At 45.0% G+C, this 20,549-nt stretch overlaps 1 protein-coding gene across 1 annotated transcript in view; it reads left to right on the forward strand.

Annotated features, from left to right (window-relative positions):
• The window catches only part of FAM178B (family with sequence similarity 178, member B), an 85,596-nt gene that overhangs the window by 24,530 nt on the left and 40,517 nt on the right, over nucleotides 1-20,549 (forward strand). The window contains exon 8 of the mRNA XM_012641875.1: nucleotides 17,322-17,436. Within this exon, the coding sequence (XP_012497329.1) occupies nucleotides 17,322-17,436 (115 nt within the window). The remainder of the gene's footprint in view (nucleotides 1-17,321; nucleotides 17,437-20,549) is intronic.

Consider the following 20,549-nt stretch of genomic DNA (forward strand, 5'->3'; position numbering starts at 1 on the left):
TTTTTTTATAGTTTCTAGTTCTCTATTGGATTTCCTGTTTGTTCATTATGAGCTTATTTTCTTCTACCATCTTGAGCATAGTTATAATAGCTGCTTTAAAATCCTTATCTGTAGCGGGGGGCAAGAGCAACATACGTAACCTAAACATCTATACTCCCATAATATGCCGAAATAAAAAAAAACAACAATTAAAAAAAAATCCTTATCTATAATTCTAACATCTAAGACATCTAATTCACTACGTGGAAAATTCAGTGTGAACGTGAACATCTATTCAGTATGAGTAAAGAAATCATACCAAATGCTAGACCTTGTCCCTTTCTGCCATATCTCTCTAGGATAGTTTCCAGAAATGTGCTTGTAGCAATGCTTGCTGATTGCAACCTGGCTTCCCTACCTACCCTAGAACACTTGCAGGGGCTCATGCAAGTGAGGGACCCTAGAACCTAACCTTACTTGGCTATGTGGTAGACTGGCCTCCGGCATATAATAAACCTGTTTTCTGCTGAAGTAGTCAGAGCCTGTTTCTGTTGCCTGCAGCTCAGAGCTCTGACTGCTCAAGTAGCCACCCGTAGGCCAACCTCTGCAAAGGTGAGTGGAATGACATGGTTCTGCTGAGGTGGACCCACCTCCTTGAGCTGACACGAGAACAAAACCAGAGTTCCCTTAGCAGAGAAAAAGGGGATAAGGGCTTTTGGATAGGCAGCCAGCACAATCTGCCACAGCCAGAATATGAATATTTATTTGAAATTTCCTCTTGGTAACTAATTCAGTTAACAGTGACAATTTATAAAAACCACTATGAACCCATCTGCAGACATCATTCAACTATAGACCACTGATTTGCAGCCTTGGGAATAGGATTTGGGTGTGCAGAGATGTAAGGGAAGCAGGAAGCAGTGGGAACAGACGAGGAGATGGGAAGAGAGGGGCTTCCTTAATGGGGGCAGAGTAGGAGACGAGACTGAAAATTTGGGGCCATTGCAAGCACAGTGAAGCTTTATTAATATTTAGCAAGATCAGGATGAAATTGTTGGTTTTTTAAAGATATAAGTCACATACCATACATTTCACCCTTCTAAAGTATATGATTCAGTGGTTTTTAGTACATTTACAGTTGTTCAACCATCACCAATGTCTAATTCCGGAACATTTTCATCTCCCGAAAAAGAAATCTCTTGCCCATCAGCAGTCACTCCCCATTCTTCCCTCCCCCAACCCCTGGCAATCATCTACTTTCTGTCTCTATGGATTTACCTACTCTGGACATTTCATATAAATGGAATCATACACTATATGACCTTTTTTTCTGGCTTCTTAGCAATATTTTCAAGGTTCGTGCATATTATAGCATATATCAGTCATCGTTTCTTTTTACTTATCTGTTCATCAATTGATGGACACTTAGGTTGTTTCTACCTTTTGGCTATTATGAATAATACTGTTATGAACATTTGTATACAAGTGTTCATGTGGAGATATGTTTTCAATTCTCTTTGGTATATATTAATTCCCCAATATTAATATACTTAAGAGTAGAATTAATGAGTCAGATGGTAGCTCTCTGTTTAACCTTTTGGAACTGCCAAACTGTTTTCTGAAGTGGCTACATCATTTTACATTTCCATTAGCAACATGTGAGGGTTCCAATTTTTCTACATCCTTGCAAACATTTGTTGTTGTCCCTCTTTTTGATAGTAGTCATCCTAGTGGGCGTGAAGTAATATCTAATTGTGGTTTGCGTTTCCCTGATGACTAGGCTTGTTGAGCATCTTTTCATGTTCTTACTAACCATTTTTATATTTTCCCTGGGAAAATGTCTAGTCAAATACTTTCCTCACTTTTCAATTGGATTGTTTGTCTTTTTTCATTGAGTTGCAGGAGTTCTTGGCACTAGACCGTTACTAGATACGTGATTTGGGCAAATATTTTCTCTCATTCTGTGGGTTGTCTTTTCACTCTCGACAGTGTCTTTTGATGCATAAAAGTTTTAAGTTTTGATGAAATCCACTTTATTTTTTTCTTTTGTGGCCTGTGCCTTTGGTGTCAAACGTAAAGACACCATTGCCTAATCTAAGGTCATGAAAATTTTCCCCATCTCTGTTTTCTTCTAAGAGTTTTATAATTTTAGCTCATAAATTTAGGTCTTTGATCCATTTTGAGTTTATTTTTGTATATGATGTGAAATAGGAGTCCAACTTCATTCTTTTATATATGTGGATATCCAGTTGTCCCAGCACTGTTTGTTGAAAAATCTTCTTTCCCCATTGAATTGTATTGGCACCCTTATTGAAAATCAATTGGCCATAAATGTAAGGGTTTATTTCTGGTCTCTCAATTTTATTCCATTGTCTAGCATTATGCCAGTACTCTAAATTCTTGATTACTGTAGCTTATAGCAAGTTTTAAAATTGAGAAGTGTGAGTCTTCCAAGTATTATACTCTTTTAAAAATTATTTTGGGCCAGGCGCAGTGGCTCACACCTGTAATCCTAGCTCTCTGGGAGGCCGAAGCGGGCGGATTGTTTGAGCTCAGGAGTTCGAGACCAGCCTGAGCAAGAGCGAGACCCCGTCTCTACTAAAATTAGAAAGAAATTAATTGGACAACTAAAAATATATAGAAAAAATTAGCCGGGCATGGTGGCGCATGCCTGTAGTCCCAGCTACCGGGAAGCTGAGGCAAGAGGATCACTTGAGCCCAGGAGTTTGAGGTTGCTGTAAACTAGGCTGATGCCACGGTACTCACTCTAGCCCGGGCAAAAGAGTGAGACTCTGTCTCAAAAAAAAAAAATTATTTTGGCTATTCTGGGTCCCTTGCATTTCCATATGAATTTTAGGATCAGCTTGTCAATTTCTGTAAAAATGACAGTGGGAGTTTTGACAGTGATTGTTTTGAATCTATAGATAACTTTGGGTAGTATTGCCATCTTAATGGTAATTAATGGTAATGGTAAAAATATTGCCATCTTAATAATAATAAGTCTTCCAATCCATGAACATGGGCTATCTTTCCATTTATTTAGATCTTCTTTAATTTCTTTCAACGTGTTACAGTTTTCAGTATAAGTGTCTTATACTTCTTTTGTTAAATTTATTCATAAATATTTAATTCTTTTTGGTGCTATTATAAATAGAATTGTTTTCTTAATTTCCTTTTGGGATTGTTCATTGCTAGTGTATAGAAATACAACAGATTTTTGTATATTGACCTTGTATCCTACAATCTTGCTATACCCATTTATTAGCTTTAATAGTTGTGTGTGTGTGTGTGTGTGTGCGTGTGTGTGTGTGTGTGTGTGTGTGTGGTAGAATTTGGTTTTGAAAGCAAACATATTCTTGTGCAACTAATTGCTCGAGAGAAATGACCTCATGTTTGTTTAACAAAAATGTTTTGGCTGAGCCAGTGTAGGACTGGCCATTAACCCAGTACCAGTCTCAAAGCAGTGCCTCAAGAAAAGGAGCTCCATCAGCAAGATTAAAACATTTTAGAAAAGGAGCAAAGCACGCGTAGGTTCTTTCCCATTAGCTTCCAAGACAATGTTGTTCATTTTTACCTACCCATTCCATTCTCTATCAGCTTCTGTAATATTTGTGTAGGAGGAGGGGGATATAATAAAATAGAATGACCCTGGCCAGTACATTCTTTGGATATTTTGAAAGTGGGCGAGATGTTCAGCTCTAAGAACAAAATAAGTTTCATTTTCATGAGCAGGGCCTCTGGACCCTTTTTTCATCGTCGCTTGGTCACCACACTTTTCCCTTTGTTCCTGGAGCTCTGGTATCATAGACACTGGGGCTTTGGGGCTCTCTTATACAGGCCCCCATTTCGCGGGTCACTTTTTCTTTTTTTTTTGGACAGTCTTGCTCTGCCTAGGCTAGAGTGCTGTGGCGTCAGCCTAACTCAGAGCAACCTCAAACTCCTGGGCTCAAGCAATCCTCCTGCCTCAGCCTCCTGAGTGGCTAGGACTACAGGTGCTCGCCATCACACCCGGCTAATTTTTTGTTTCTATTTTTAGTTGCTTGGCTAATTTTTTCTATTTTTTTAGTAGAGACAGGGTCTACCTCTTGCTCAGGCTGGTCTTGAACTCCTGACCTCAAACGATCCTCCCACCTCGGCTTCCCGGAGTACTAGAATTATAGGCATGAGCCACTGTGCCTGGCCGGCCACTTTCTTTTTGCCATTGCTTGCTTGCATTTTTTTCCTTCTTCCCTCCCTTCCTTCCTTTCTTCCTCCCACCTTCCTTCTCTCCCAGATAACATTCATAAAATTGCTTCTTGTAAAAAGAATAAAACAAAAATAAGATGGCAAATAATCTCATCACCCAAGTAACCGCTATAATTTTTTAAAGTACTCTATGTACCAAGTTTAGCAAATTCGAATCCTAGAGAAAGGTGCAGAATAAAAACTGAAAGCCTCCCTCACCAGCCACTCCCATGACTACTTCCTCCCGCTAAGTACTCCTTAGTAACAGTTTCTTGTCATTATTTTCAGGAACAAAATTAATGCACAATCCACATTTTATATATATTTTTATGGTCATATATTTATCTATACTGTATTTCTTTTCCCACATCAGTTATCAATCGGAAATTACCTCCTGTGGAGAGGTGTTCTTCTAGAAATTTCCCAGTTCTCTCCCCTGGGTGTCTGGAGAGGCCACAGCCTGCACAAGGCTGGTCAAGTGGAGGTCCAGGAGGTGGGATAGCCACTGGGGTACAGAAAGAAAACCTTAACACTTATATTAATATTTTAGCTCATTTTTCTTTTAAAAACAGCTTCGTTGAGGTATAATTGACATATATTAACTTGTATACATTTGTATTTGTACAGCATATATATATATATATATCCATAAAACCTCACCACAATCAAGCTAATATATGTATCCATTGCCCCCGAAAGTTTCCTTGTGCCTCTTTATAATTGATCTCTCCCTCTGCTCTCGTCTCTAGGAAACCTCTGACCTACTTTCTTGCACTATCAGATTAGTCTGTATTTTCTAGAATTTTATATAAATGGAATCATATGTAGGTACTCTTTTTTGTTGTTGTTGGTCTGCCTTCTTTCACATAGCACGATTGTCTTAAAATTTATCCATGTCATTGCATGTATCAGTAGTTTATTTCTTTTCATTGCTGAGTAGTATTTCATTGTGTGGATATAATGTGGTTTGTTTATCCACTCACCTGTTGACAGACATTTTTGTTGTTTCCAGTTTTGAGGCTATTTAAAATAAAGCTGCTGTAAACATTCTTATGAGAGTCTTTGTGTGGACATCGGTTTTCATCCTATTGGGTAAATGTCTAGAAGTGGAATGGCTGGGTCATACGGTAAATGTATGTTTACGTCTTTAAGAAATTGCCAAACGTTTCCAAAGTGGTTGTACCATTTTCCACCAGCATTGTATAAGACTTCCAGTGCTCCATATCCTTCCAGCGCTTGTTATGGTCCATCTTTAATAGGTGGTAGCTCATTGTGGTTTTACTTTACATTTACCTAAAGACTGATGATCTTCTTGTGGACTTATTTGCCATCTGTATTATCTTCCTTGGCAAAGTGTCTATTCTGTTGTTTTGCCCATGTTCTTACTGGGTTGTTTGTCTTCTTATTGAATTGTAAGAATTCTTTGTATAATCTATTTACAATCCTTTATTAGATACATGTTTTGTCAATATTCTTTCCCAATATGCAGTTTCTCTTTTCATTAGCATGACATTGTCTTTTGAAAAACAAAAGTTTTTATAGGCCAGGCGCGGTGGCTCACGCCTGTGATCCTGGCTCTCTGGGAGGCCGAGGCAGGCGGATTGTTTGAGCGCGGGGGTTCGAGACCAGCCTGAGCAAGAGTGAGACCCCGTCTCTACTAAAATTAGAGAGAAATTAATCGGGCAACTAAAAATATATAGAAAGAAAGTTAGCCGGGCATGGTGGCGCATGCCTGTAGTCCCAGCTACTCGGGAGGCTGAGGCAGGAGGATCGCTTGAGCCCAGGAGTTTGAGGTTGCTGTGAGCTAGGCTGACGCCACGGCACTCCAGCCCGGACAAAAGACTGAGACTCTGTCTCAAAAAAAAAAAAAAAAAAAAAGTTTTTATACTTTAATAAAGTCCAATTTATTGATATTTTGTGCTTTCTGTATCATATTTAAGGAATATTTGTGAAACTTGAGTCATTGAGATCTTTCCCTGTTTTCTTCTAGTTGTATAATTTTAGCTCTTAACATTTAAGTCTGTGATCCATTTTGAGTTAATTTTTATTTATGATATTAGGTAAGGTCAATTTTTTTACATATGGCTATCCACTTGTTCCAGCACCTTTTGTTGAAAAGATTATTCTTTCCCCATTGAATTACCTTGGCATCTTTAACAAAAATCAGTTGATCATGTATATGTGGGTCTATTTCTGGACTCCATTCTATTTCCTTGATTTATATGTCTAAGCTTACCCCACTGTCTTCATTATAAGTGTCCCCATTTGTAAGTGTTGAAATCAGACAGTTTAAATCCTTTAACTTTGTTCTTCTTTTTCAAAGTTGTTTTGGCTCCTTTTGAACCTTTGCATTTTCATATAAATTTTAGAATGAGCTTGTTTTCTACCAAAAAAAAAATCTTGCTAGAGTTTTTATTGGTATTGCATTAAATCTATTGATCAATTTGAGGCAAAATTAACATCTTAACAATATTAAGAATATTCACCTTCTAATCCACGAACATGGGATATCTTTTCATTTATTTAGATCTTGTTTAGTTTCTTTCAACATTTCAGTGTACAAGTCTCATAATTCTTTTGATAAATTTATTCCTAAGTATTTTATTCTTTTTTTTTTTTTTTTGCAACAGGGTCTTGCTCTGTTGCCCAGGCTTTAGTGCAGTGGCACTATCAGCTCACTACAGCCTTGAACTCCTGAGCTCAAATGATCCTCCTGCCTCAACCTCTCCAGTAGGTAGGATTACAGGTGTGCACCACCACACCTGGCTAATTTTTTAAAATTTTTATAGAGATAGGGTCTGCTATGTTGCCCAGGCTAGTCTCTAATCCTGGCCTCAAGCAATCCTCACACCTCAGCTTCCCAAAGTGCTGGGATTACAAGTATGAGCCACCTCACCTGGCCATTTTGTTCTTTTTGATGTATTATAAGTGGAATTGTTTTCTTAATTTCATTTATAGATTTTTCATTGCCAGCATATTAAAATACAACTGATTTTTGTATATTGACCTTTTATCCTATAATATAACCTTAATAAACTCCTCTTTGCTGAGAATTTTTATCAGGAATGAATGTTGGATTTTTTTTTTTAAACAAGGTCTCACTTTGTTGCCCAGGCATGAGGGCAGTGGCATGATCATAGCTCACAGAAGCCTCAAACTTCTGGGCTCAAGTGATCCTCCTGCCTCAGCCTTCTGAGTAGCTGGGACGCCAACCGTGTGCCACCAATTGCCTGGATAATTTTTCTATTTTTTTGTAGAGACAGGGTCTCACTACATTGCTCAGGCTAGTCTTGAATTCCTGACCTCAAGCAATTCTCCCTCCTCAGCCTCCCAAAGTGCTAGGATTACAGGTGTGAGCACTGTGCCTGGCCTGGATATTGGATTTTGAGATAATCAAATGGTTCTCCTTTTATAGTCTCTCAGTACGGTAAATTACATTGATTTTTGAATGTTCATTCGTTCTTGCATTCTGGAATAAATTCCACTTGGTCATGTGTATTAATTTTTTATTGTATTCAATTTGGTAAATTTTTGTTAGGATCTTTTGCATTTATGTTAATGAAGCTATTAGTCTATAGTGTTCTCTTTCTAATTGTGGTTTCATAATAATGCTGGCTTCATAGACTATGTTGGGAAGTATTCTCTCCTCTTCAGTTTTCTGGCAGAGTTTGTGTAGAAGTAATATTATTTTTTCCTTAAATGTTTGGTAAAATTAGCCAGTGAAGTCATATGGGCTCTTAGTCTTCTGTGTGGAAAGGTTTTTAACTATAAATCTGATTTCTTTAATAGATATAAGGCTATTTATATTATCTGTTTCTTCTTGGGTAGGCTTTGCTAGTTTGTGTTCATTTCATCTGTCAAATTTATTAGCTTAGATTTGTTCATAGTATTTCTTTATTGTCCTTTTAATGTCTGTTGGGTCAGTGATGATGACCTTTTTTTTGTTCTGATATTGGTCATTTGTGTTTTTTTCTTCTTTCTGATCAATCAGGTTCAAAGTTTATCAACTCCATTGATCTTCTCAAAGAACCAGCTTTTGATTTCATTGACTTTCTTTATTGTCTTCCTGTTTTGGGTTTTATTGATTCCTGTTATCTTTATTGTTTCCTTTCTTTTGCTTACTTTGCCCTTTTTCCTCTAGTTTCTTAAGGTGAAAACTTAGACCATAGTAGCTCACCTTTTTTGAAGTTCTTTTTTCAGTATAAGTTATAATGTATATACAGCAGATTAGTATCATGTTACATTTATATAGTTTATAAATGTATATTTGTTGGAGGCATAAATTAAACATTTTTAGATGATATGTATGCACCATCAAAAAAAAGTTTAGGGATCAGCCAAAGCAGTCTTTGATTGGAGCTCTAGGCTGACTCCTCGTCGTAAATTCTGAGACGTGCGTGGGAACATAAGGGTGCATGATTAGGGGCAGTGTAGGATGGAGTGGCTGGAGTGGAGACAGGATGTCCTACAGTCAGGCCCTTGGGAAAAACCCTCAAGTGGCGTGGAGCAGTGTGAGGGCACAGGTGGTGCTTGGACTGACAAATTCTCACCCGAGCTGCCAGCACTGAGCCGTCAGGATTGTTTTAAGGGTTAGAGGTAATAATGTATGTGAAATACCTGGTGCATAGTGGCCGCTCAAAAGTGATAGCTATTATCAAAACAAAAATCTATTTCTTTATGAATGAGAGATCATTAGATAAACTGAAGGGACTGAGTAACACAAATGTTCTGAGTACCATCTACACCTCTTAATTTCTGTAGTTCTATTTTGGCCATTTCTATTTCAACTTATTCTCAGATGGTTGGCTTTTTTATTTTCTCAGATGGTTTTTAAGCAGCCAAAAGTCTTTGAGGCTGTCCATCTGGTTGATGCTTCCTGCTCTTTGCTATCTTATTAGGAGGTGTCCTCGCCTCACCTGATCTGCCTCTCTCCTGGTGGTCAGGACAGCCCCCCGGGGGGTGGCAGGAAGTGAGCCAATCAGAACCTCCTGGAGCTCCCCAGAATGGAGGTCCCACTTGTGGACAGCTGCCTGCTGGGGCTCCACAACCCTGTCATCAGCGGATCACAACTCCTGTGGTGGCCCTGGCAGCTGCCCACATACGTGGGGCACTTTTGTGTCTGGGCCTTGGGCCCAACACTGTTCATGTGCAAGGCGCCCTTCACTCCTTAATTCCACAGGGCTGGTCCCATTGTCCCCAGGCCCAGGAAAGCAGGCTGGGATCCAGATCTGCCACCCCAGCTGCACTCAGTCCCCATGCTGGTGCTGTGAGAATGTTGTGTAGACCCAAACAGGCAGGAAAACACTTGGAGGACCACCCAGGAGGCCCCATGGCCCAGCTCCCTCAGAGCCATCATTTGCCTGGCTTGGCTCCTTCAAAGTCTCCAGTTAAAATTAGATAATAACAGTAATTCAACTTCATAATTGATCCTTGTTTTTAAAATATATTATTGTTGGATATGATAATAAAAGTAATTTAACTAAAAATAATAGCTAACTTTTCTGGAGAGCTTAATTTGTGCCAGGCACCAAGCCCAGGGCTTGGCCTATCTCATTTAATTGCCACAACTACCCAACACGTAGATACTATTATTTTCCCTTATTGCAAATAATCAGGGGGCTGGAAAGCATAAGGAATGCTCGCCTCAGCTTCACACTGTTTGCATGATGCGCGCCACCTCCTGCGTGGGCAGCCGACCCCACCCAGCTCATTTGATCTCATTCTTGCTCTGACTCTTTGCACTCCAGCCTCACTACTCTCCTTTTCTTCCATCTTTCCTCCTGCCACAGGGCCTTTGCATGTGCCAGTCTCTCCACCTGGGATGCTCTCCTCTCTCCCCCCAGCTGCCCCATGACTTTTGCCTCCTTACCTCTATCTCTTCCTCTCAGTTACTTGGCTTCTCTGGCATTAGCTGCGCAGGGAGGCCTGCCCTGCCCCCAGATCCAGACCCTCTTCCTTCTATACTGAGGTCCCTCTTCCACTCTTCATGGCTTTAGTCATAGTTGTTGGTACATTCTTTGATTAATATTGTCTCTCCTGGTAGGCTCTGAGCTCCAGAGTGTGGGGACCATGTCTTTGTTTTGTTTATAGTTTTAGTCTTCTCTTGGGTTCCTGGCAGCTACATGAGCCAGGTACACAGTGGGATGCAGGTAGTTTTTGTTGAATGAGTAGACAAGTCTTGAGGAACACCTACATTACCTGCAGTGGACATCAGCGTCTTCTCCAGATGGCTGCTTTAATCCTGTGTGGTCAGCCAAGCTCTGATATGCAGTCTGATCCTCCAGGGTCAGGACGTGGGGTCTGCTTGCCCTGTGGGGACAGGCACGAATGCTTTACCCCAGCTCAGCCGGCATCTCCCTGCCTTGTGGAGGGTTTGGACCTTGTCCCCGCCACTACATCCCACCACCTGTACAGCGGGGATGCTGTGGTGCTGCTCCATCAGGTGCCGGTGAGGCTCAGGTGAGTTAGTTCTTGTAATGCACTTAGGATAGTACCTGTCACCAGGATTTTTTAAAGCTCCCAGGTGATTCTAACGTGCAGCTGGGGCTGAGACACTCCAGGTTTATGAGGACTTCAGCTAAGTACACGAACCTCTTGGAGGAGGAGAGAGTGGCCATGCAATCACAGAGGCTTAGCCCACCTCTTTAGCTCAAGACTCTCAACCTGTCATGTAAAATAAATTTTGAAAGGGGCAAAATAAATTTAAGTGATTTGAATTTGGAGAGAACTTCTTAATGTTTGACTTTTAGACCCTGATCAGAGGGTGTCTGTGGCTCCCCCAGGACTCAGCCTCAGACGTGGCAATGTTCAGCTGTAGCTGAGCTTAAAAAAGTACTGATACCCAGGTCCTGCCCTCTGAGATCAGTTGGAGGTGCAGTCTGGGTATGGGTGTTTTAAAACCTCCCCTGTGACTCCAGCAAGCAAATGGAGCTGAGAACCCCTGGGCTACTGGGCCACGGGCAGTTGGTGTCAGATACAAAGCCAAGAGCTTTGAGCGTGAGGGTGAGCCGGGGCTGGTGTCCACTGATCCTGCCCACCCGCACCCCCTCATCATCTGCCTGAGTACATGAGGGTGACCCTGGTGCTGCTCTGGAATGAGGGCCATGGCTTTCATTAGCTCAGTGGAGCCCAAACTTGGCTGCATATTAGAGTCACTTGGGAATTTTAAAAAATTCCAAAGCCCAGGCCACACCCTAGACTAGTTAAACCGCAATTGCTGGGATTGGGGCACAGGTGGCAATAATTTTTGAAGCTCCCTAAGTGATTCCAAAATGTGCAGACAAGTCTGAGAACCACTGCATCAGGTTCTCAACTGGGTCCTTGATCCAACAGGGAGCACACACCACCATCCCTTACACTGCAGGGTCCACTGTGCTGCCCACAGTGCTGTGTGTGGAGACCTCTCCTTCTCTTTCTTTCTTGCTTGCTTGCTTTCTCTCTTTCTCTTTCTTTTTTTTGAGTGCTTTTGTTGTGTTTTTAATAGCCTTCATTTTTTAAGAACAGTTTTAGGCTTACAGAAAAATTGATCAGAAAGTACAAAGAGTTCCCATATCCTCCCCTCTCTGCTCCCACCCACTGATATTGCCTGTTACTTACATCTTGCATTAGTGTGTACATTTGTTACAGTTGATGAGCCAGTAGTGATACGTTATTCATTGAAGTCCATGGTTTAAGTTAGGGTTGTGTTGCACAGTTCTATGGGTTTTAACAATTGTATAGACGTGTCCATCATTACTGTAGCATACGGAAGGGTTTCATTCCCTAAAAATGCCCTGTGTTCCACCTGTTGATCCCATCCATTCTCCTCCCAGCCCCTAGTCCCTGGCGACCACTGGTGTTTTTACTGTCTCCATAGTCTTGCCTTTTCCAGAATGTCATATAGCTGGAATCACACAGTACATCGTCTTTCCACATTGACGTCTTCCACTCAGCAATAAGCATTTAGGGTTTTTCCATGTCTTTTTATGGCTCAATAGTTCATTTCTTTTTTATTGCTGAATAATATTCCATTATATGGATACATCATAGGTTATCTGTTCACTTGTTGAAGGCCATCTTGGTTGCTTCCAGTTTCTGACAGTTACAAATGATGCTGCTGTAAACACACGTTACCCTTGGGAGGGTGGTTTGCTACTACCTTCGTGAGTCACACTAAGGGAGCCCTGCATCCTTAAAAACAACCCAAGAATGTATACTTAGGTGGCAACATGAGAAAGTGATTGCCTGTAGTTGAAACATAATAGCTGGGCCTCCAGCAGACATCCTGGATCATGAGCTAGCCTTGAGCATGAGAGGCACATGCGGAGGATGGCAGACCAGGAAAACAGGTACCCAAGATCCTACAGGGGTAGTCAGTTCTCTACACCAGCTGTGATCTGCTCACCTCTAGACTTCTTTTTCATCAGAGAATAAAATTCTAGCTTATTGAGGCCCAGGAGGGGCTTTTGTTGTTTAATTTTGCTTTTGGTTTTGTTTTTCAATTGTGTTCTTTTTGTTATTTGCAGGGGAACCTAATTCTAGCAGATTTGAGTGGTTCTGTGGTTTGGCACAATGCAACTCTGTCCTGCACACCAGGGGCCTCAAATGCTCAGCGGTGTTAGGTGATACCAGGCAGTGTGAGTTACAGAGGGCAGGAGAGAGGAGAGGTGGCCTGGGGACAGCATCACCTACCCTGTACACACACTCCTGTGAATAAACAGGCCAGGGGCCTACAGAGATGGTGTCGGGGGTGTGTGTGTGCAGGGTGGGTTACAGCAAGGCAAGGAGGTTGTCAGGGGCACCAAAGGAAGGGCCTCAGGCTCGGGGTGAGTGCGGAGAAGAGGGAAAATGAATGTGCCCATCGAGCTGGTTGCAGGATGGAGAAGAAACCAAAAGAAGGTTCTTAAAGCAAGTGGGTACTGCTCTGGAAAAAAGCCAGTGTTGGTGGAGAGGCCAAGAACAGCAAGTGGGTCAGAATTTATCAAGGTCCCCTGGGCACGTGGTTCTCTGTGGGGAGAGACAGTGTCAGTCTCGGGGAGACCTTGGCCTGTGTCCTGTGCTTATACTGCAGTTGGGGTGACAGAATGTGCACATTTTTAAAATACGATGTGACATATGATTTTGGCCATGTCCCCGGCTACAGGGCCTGCCCTGTCCTCCCCTCACTCACCCCCACTCTGCCTCTCCATCTTCATCCCCATGCCTGGCCTTGTGCCCTTCCAGCTCCCTGGGCTCCTTGCTCAACCTAAAACAAGGAAACGCGCCCTGGCCTCAGGTCTCTGTGAGGCTCTTCCTTCTGTCCGCAACATCATCCCCCGTGTCATTTGGGGGTGCTCCAATGTCCCCCGAGCACCCTTCCTCCAAGCCACGTTTGCCACCCGGTGTCATTTTGTATATTCGTATATTTGCATTGTGAGGTTTCTCCACCAGACCATCCACCAGGAGAGCAGGACTTCTGTCTGTTGTGCTCACTGCTGGGTCCTCAGATTTTAGAAAAGCGCCTGGTGTTCGATTAACATTTGCTGAGTGAATAAACAGTTTAAATGACTAAAACTAAAGCTAATTGACTAAAGCTAGCGATATTGAAACAAGTTTAAATTTAAGTACAAAAGTGGTGAGGGAAGTTAAGTAATTCGAGTTGGGAAGGTACAAAATGATCAAATTTTAGGCCTCCCATAAACATTGTGAGCCCCGCACTCCAGTTAGGATTGGGGTTCAGTCTGGCGGGTAGCTTGCTTTCCTTTAGGAACCAGCCCCCCCATTAGGGCTTATGGGATCCTCCCCTCCTGCTGTGTCACTGCAGGGTCAGAGAATCCGGACCCAAGGCAGCGGTGTTCCTTGTGCAGCCACCCACCATGTTCCTTAGCTGTTTGATTGCGTGGGGGGAGAACAAGAACAGAGGCTGCAGCCTGCAGCCCCTGCCCGCTGCTGTCATGCCCCTGAGACCCAAGATGAGAAAAGGGGGAGGGTGAAGGCCCAGGGAGGGGAGTGGGAGCCAGGCCTTAGAGCTGCGGGGGCTGGCACGCGGGGCACCAAGGAGGTTCTTGGGATGTGCACGGTTTTCCCATTCCAAGTAAACGGTGCCAGGAGGACAGTGGGGGATTAACAGCTTCTTCCAGAGCCCAGATGGAAAAGTCACTTTTATTTTAGGCTTGCCACTTTTCTTCCTCTGCCTATCCCTGGAAGCATCAGTTCCGTCCCAGGACAGAGACCTAAAGGGATGCCTCCAGACTCACAGCCTCTACACAGAGCCCGGGTGCAGCTCTGTTAGCGCTGGCATTTTAAAAGGCACGGTTCCCTGGAGCCCCCCTGGGAATCACCTAAAACGCCTGTTGTGTGCATGGAGGAACTGAGTTAGCGAGCTGGAGCCTGGCAGCTTCATGTCTGAGTTTTCTTCTGTGTCAGCTCTCCAGAAATCCCTCATTTGGGACAAACAGCACTCAGGAAAAGCTGAGCGCGTGGCCTACTTATAGGCAGTGTTAATTATGGGCTTTGGGGTGGTATTTTCCTGTCGTCACATAACCAGCTTTCAGGGCTGTTGGTGGGGACTGATTTGTCCTGAGACCTCCCAGGCCCCTCCTCTGTCACTGCTCCTGACACCTCAGTCTGGGTCATGCTGTGGTATGGAGGAGTTACTAGGTAGGAGAGGAGAGAGGGGAGGATGCCAGGCTCCAGGCTTGGGGCTGGTGGGGTCAGCACTGCTGCCCATCGAGGAGTTTCACAGCAAAAAATGCACCTGTGTGGGCTGATGTGGGGCTCGAGAGGGGTGGCTGGACACAGCCCCCCTTGGGGCCTCCCAGCAAGAGGTTCCAGCTTATCTGGGCCTCCCAGGGCCTCGCTCTAGGTCAATTGTCTTTTCCTCCCAGGAAAGTTCATCCACCCACCCGCAGATGCGTGCACATACGTGCACAGTCCCCCAAATGTCCTGGTAAACAGTTCTCTCTTGTGAGTGGAATCTCATTGTGTTTTGCAGACTTCATTCTTCCCAGCTTGTTTGTGAAGCGAGTAAGGGGTATCATTATCGCTCTCTACCTTGTTAAGTTGCCCAAGAGGGAAAAAAAACAAACAAGAAAGTTTTCCTCCTCTAAGAGTCTAATTACTTGTTGGGTGAGTCCCAAGCCATATACATTTCCGAAGAGAGACACTCAATGCCTGCTGAAGAAATGTCCTTGGACAGGTTTCAGAGACCCCTCTGCTTGCCATTCATTGCACTGTCTGCAGGCACTGCAGCCTTGTAAGACTTGCTGAAACTTCTCGATGAGTTTAGGAAACTGTTTCTTGTAGTTGGCCTTGTGGAAGTGTCCAGCTCACTGCAGCCTTCCCTTTTCTGTGCCCCATTCATGCCTCTGGTCTCAACATGCCATGCTCTTTCATGCTGCCCTGCCTCTGCCATCTCTGTCCCTACGACGAGCATGCACTTCCCTTCCCATTACTTGTGGCATGTTCCCTGCCTTGCCTCCTTCCCATGCCCACTTAATACCCCTTCCTCTGAGCAGACTCTGTGCCTCATATTTATTTATCTGCCTGGTTCTTTTTCCTCCTAGACTGTGAGCTTCCCGAGGTCAAGATCTCCACTAGGTCACCTTTTTATCTTTTCATACCTGGGTAGTTCCTGCACATGGTGGGATACGCTGAAGTGGGTCCTTAGGACGGAACACTCACCCTCCAGGATGCTGAAGATTCAAGCATGGCTTCTAATGCATCCCTAAACCAGCCTCCAAGCCCTTGATCCCAGTGCCTCACGCATTGTCAAATGCATCATGTGTGTTCTTGACACTGCCAGCCCATCTCGTGGCTTGTTTTCAGTTCCCCTCTTAGTCCATTTGAGCTGCTATAACCTAGTACCTTAGACTAGGTAATTTACAAATAACAGAAATTTATTGCTCACAGTTCTGGAGGCTGGGAAGTCCAAGATTGAGGTGCCAGCAGATCTGATGTCTGGTGAGGGCTCAGTCTTTGCCTCAAAGATGACACCCTGTGGCAGTGTCCTCACAGGCTTGCTCGGGCCTCTTTTATCAGGGTGCTAATCCCATTCAGGAGGCCCCTCCTCATGATATAATTGTCTCCCAAAGGCTCCACTGCTTGATACTGTCACAGTGGGGATTAAGTCTCAATGTGCGAACTTTGGGGAGACACAGACACTCAGAACATAGCATCCTTTTAGCTGTGTACTATTCAGATTTGTTTTGGATTCTCTCCATCCATTCATTCATTCATTCATTCCAATTCTTCTACGCACTAGCCACTTTTTTTAGGCATGGGGCATGTGGAGATGAGCACAGATATAGGCCCTGCCCTCGTTTAACAGGAAGAGACAGACAAGAAGCAAGTACATTGATGAGTAAGATACTGTGGAGGAATGATAATGGGGTAGAGACATAGATGCTGCCTGTCCATGGAGTGTGGGAGATCACAACACAGAGAACACAGGGATGGGAGATCTTGTGCAGCCATCTTTGGAAAAGATGCACAGAAACATTATTTTTTATATTTCTACTCTCCCAGTTGTGAAAATATCCTTATATAGTCTAACAGAGGAAAGGCCCTGAGTATGTAAGGTTTCTCCCATTGGTTGGTGGGATCAGATTATCGTTCATGTTTTGTTAAATTGGTCAAGAGGGACTGGTACCCATAGCCCACCCTTGCTGAGAGGACGTGTCTCAGGCTGTGGAAGGGAGGCAAGGTGTGCTCCCGGCAGGGGCAGTGGACCAAGGGACACCCAGACGTTGCAGAAGAGTGATGGCGAGTCAGCAGTGGGCTCGGTCCTGGCCTCAGCACAGAGAGCCTAAGGGTGCTGAGACTGGTGTCTTCTGAGCCTTGCAGAGTCAGGGCCTCTCTTGTCACTTAGTCATGAGCAGCTGAGCACCCTGACCGCTGCTTCATGTGGGTGGTCAGATGGTCAGGGTGAGGTTGTCCTTGGGCCCTTGAACTGGAGTGCAGCCACACCTTAAGGACTGGATAAGGATGAATGTCCAGGTTCCCAAAGCTCCAGTGATATTTGAAAACCCCTGGTTGCTTCATTTCTGCAGATTAACACTATGCTGTCAGAGAACAGAAACCGGTTACTTGGGCCGGGGGTTGTCAGAGCCTGCCCCTTCTCTCCTCCTCTAACTCTCTGCCCTCCTTTGCTCACCTGACAGAGGAAGACATGCGCTTGTGGTGCCCCTCCCTGCAGGAGGTCATGGAGGCATTTCACAGCCTGGGAGCCCATATCCCTGCTCTGTGCCCCCTGGGGCCCTTTCAGCATGGCAGCAGGTGAGCACTTCCCCTTCCTCCTGCCTTTTCTCCTTTGTTTGAAAGTTGCTGGGCTAGGGCTGTGGCCCACATGGTGGGGAAGTACAGAACAACCACACACAACACAGCTGCCTGTGAATGGCATGTGAATTTCCACGCTCCCAGCCTCAGGGATGGGAAGCACCCGAAGTGGGAGAGCCTGGCCACTTTGTCTCACACCTGTTTCTGCCACTTACTGACTCAGAGCCCTTCGTGCACCCCCCCGCCTCTGGAGAAACCCAGACTTCCCAGTCTAGTTAGTGTCTTCCTGGACAGGTTCCCATCTCTTTTGTCTGTATTCAGACCTCTTATTTGGACTTAATATCAACTCATGAACAGCAAAGCACTGGTTTACATTTCCAGGATGCTGGGTTTTGTTTTGTGAGTGCCCCCTTTGTGCCCTGGGTTGGGTCTGGTTGGTCGTGAACAATGATGTTAATTTGCATATGCATTGTCCCTGCCCTCTAGAAACAGAGCCACACAGCGCATAAACAACTATTGTCAGTGGATGGTGACTAGATCAAGGCTGTAAAAGGGTTATATATCATAATCTTGTTCTATAAATGATAGCACACCTAAACTCCTTCTTGAGAATCCTTTGAGAAGTTGGTTTGAGAGAGTGTTTAGAACCTGGAGGGCTGTTATATAGGATCCCCCTCCCGTGCATCCTGCCCATGATCACAGGCCCAGGAGGTGCCAGGACCCTTCCTTTGCCTTGTCAGGCAGATGTTCCTCTGCAGGGAAAGCCAGAGTTTTCTTAATAACCTGTTCCATGACCGTGTTTAATAATTGTCTGCCAAACCAAAGCACAGTCGGCTCTGCTATAAATACCCCATGCGTGTGCCAGCCTGCCATGCTCCCCTCTCCCTCTCTTGCTCCAAGTTCCATATCTGTTATCATAAGCTACTTGCCTCTTCCTAACATGGAACTTCAATCACACTACCGTCTTCGGTGAGTGGGGGAAAGAACTGCACTCAGAAAAACAAATGCATGTCACGGGGAGGGCCTGGGGGTGCCATGGGGTTCAGAAGAGCCACTTCTGACTGTCCGATGAGCACCCGGTGTGTCCATCCACCTGGGAAGTGGGAGATGACCCTGGAGACCTATATCCACCTAGGTTACACTTCACTCTGCAAAGAGCCACTTTCCCCTCCCCTTCCTCCCAGCTCTCCCAGGATTTGACTGCTTGCTGCCTGCCCTTCACCTACAGGACAACTCTGTCTTCATCTCTGGGATGGAGGGTGGGGGGACTGTGGGGTGGGCATGAGAACTGTGGTCCTTTAAACGCATCATCTCAAGTACTTTGGAACACAAACCCCAGCATGCAGACTTCAGCTTTCCCAAGCGTAGCTAAGCTCTGTGTGGGAGGAGGCAGAGCCATGTTGTCCTAAGCAGGGCCCAGAGAGCTGTCAGAGTCTCACATTGCATTCCCAGAGAGGTCATTTTGACACCCTGCCTCCTTTCCTGGGGAAAGACCTTGGCCTGGCAGTTGACACTGTTTTCCTCAAGAGGATTCACAACTGCCCTGGAGGATCTGGCTGATGGCCACAGGGGTGATTTCCCCACTTGAGGCTCTGTAAGACCAGGCTGGGGACCACCTGCCAAGCCACTCAGGGCTGGAAGGTTTTTCTGCCTGGAGACCCCTCCCATGTCTTCCCTGGTGTGTGTGGATGGTGAAAATGCTCTAGGAGGTTTCCTGGGTTGCTGCCTGGCTGCTGCACTGGGGAAGCTCTGGGGGTCATGGGGTTGGAGAACAGCTCATCCAGAGTATTCAGGAAGCACCAAGAAGGTTCTGGCATCATCCACCAAGAGCACAACATCCTTTAGGCCACAAGGGAAACCTCAGGGCAGGCACCTTCTCCCCATGGTCCTCCTAATCCTTGTTCTTGACCAAACTCAGAGGTTTGTCTCATGCCAGCTGGTTCCATGTCAGGCATCTCTTTTATGTTGACTTCTAGGGATGTTTTCATCTAGGGCTCCCCTGGCAGAACAGATGCCTCAGGGACTCCTCTGGGGACACCCACAGAGCTTCATACTAGCTGAGGCAGGAAACGAGGGGCTGGGTTGTCTCTGTGCATGGCCGCACGACTGGGTTGTCCAGTTGCTATGAGAAGGACAAGTCTTTCACCATTTGTTCCTCATCTCAGATTTCCTGCAAAGCCATTGCCATCTCCCATCTAGTACTTCAAGATTTCCTTTCAAAAACATACAGTCCTTGTGCAGCGGATCATTTGGTGTCCACCTTGTTGAAAATAGAATGACTCCGCTCAGTGATAAGGCTGGGGAGGAGAACATGGGAGGATATTTGAGGGTGGAAAGAAGAAGAGGAGGCCGGGCGCGGTGGCTCACGCCTGAAATCCTAGCACTCTGGGAGGCTGAGGCGGGAGGATTGCTTGAGCTCAGGAGTTTGAGACTAGCCTGAGCAAGAGTGAGACCCCGTCTCTACTATAAATAGAAAGAAATTAGCCAAACAACTAAAAATACAAAAAATTAGCGGGCACGGTGGCATGTGCCTGTAGTCCCAGCTACCCAGGACGCTGAGGCAGGAGGATCGCTTGAGCCCAGGAGTTTGAGGTTGCTGTGAGCTAGGCTGACGCCATGGCACTCTAGCCCAGGCAAGAGAGTGAGACTCTGTCTCCAAAAAAAAAAAAGAAAGAAGAGGAGGGACCAGAGTATGCGTGTGAAGGGAGGGAGCAGGAAGAAGGGCGTCAGCAACCTCGGCAGGAGAGGGGGATGTGCCCACACCACTGTGCAGAATGGGCTTCCTCAGGCACCCCGGTCTCACCTGGGAACATAGGGAAGGTCCTTAGGTAGCTACAGCTGTTCCTCCAAGGCTGCTTCTCCATACAAAGGCCAGCTGAAGAGCCCTGCTCAGACACACAGGCCTGGCCACTAAAGACCTACAGCCTGGAGGTGCTGCCTGGTGCCAAAAGCCTTTGTGCACTTGATTCTCCAAAGAGCAGCCCCTTGCAGAGGCCAAATGGGTAAATAAATGACAATTAATACATTGATAGGGCACTCTATCAAGTGTGGGGGTGGTTGGTAACTGGCCATCTTGGAACAGTGTATTTGGATCCAGGTAAAATTTGCATGTC

The sequence above is a fragment of the Propithecus coquereli genome, unplaced genomic scaffold (genome assembly GCF_000956105.1).
Source record: "Propithecus coquereli isolate 6110/MARCELLA unplaced genomic scaffold, Pcoq_1.0 Scaffold171, whole genome shotgun sequence".
NCBI classification, from domain to species: domain Eukaryota; kingdom Metazoa; phylum Chordata; class Mammalia; order Primates; family Indriidae; genus Propithecus; species Propithecus coquereli.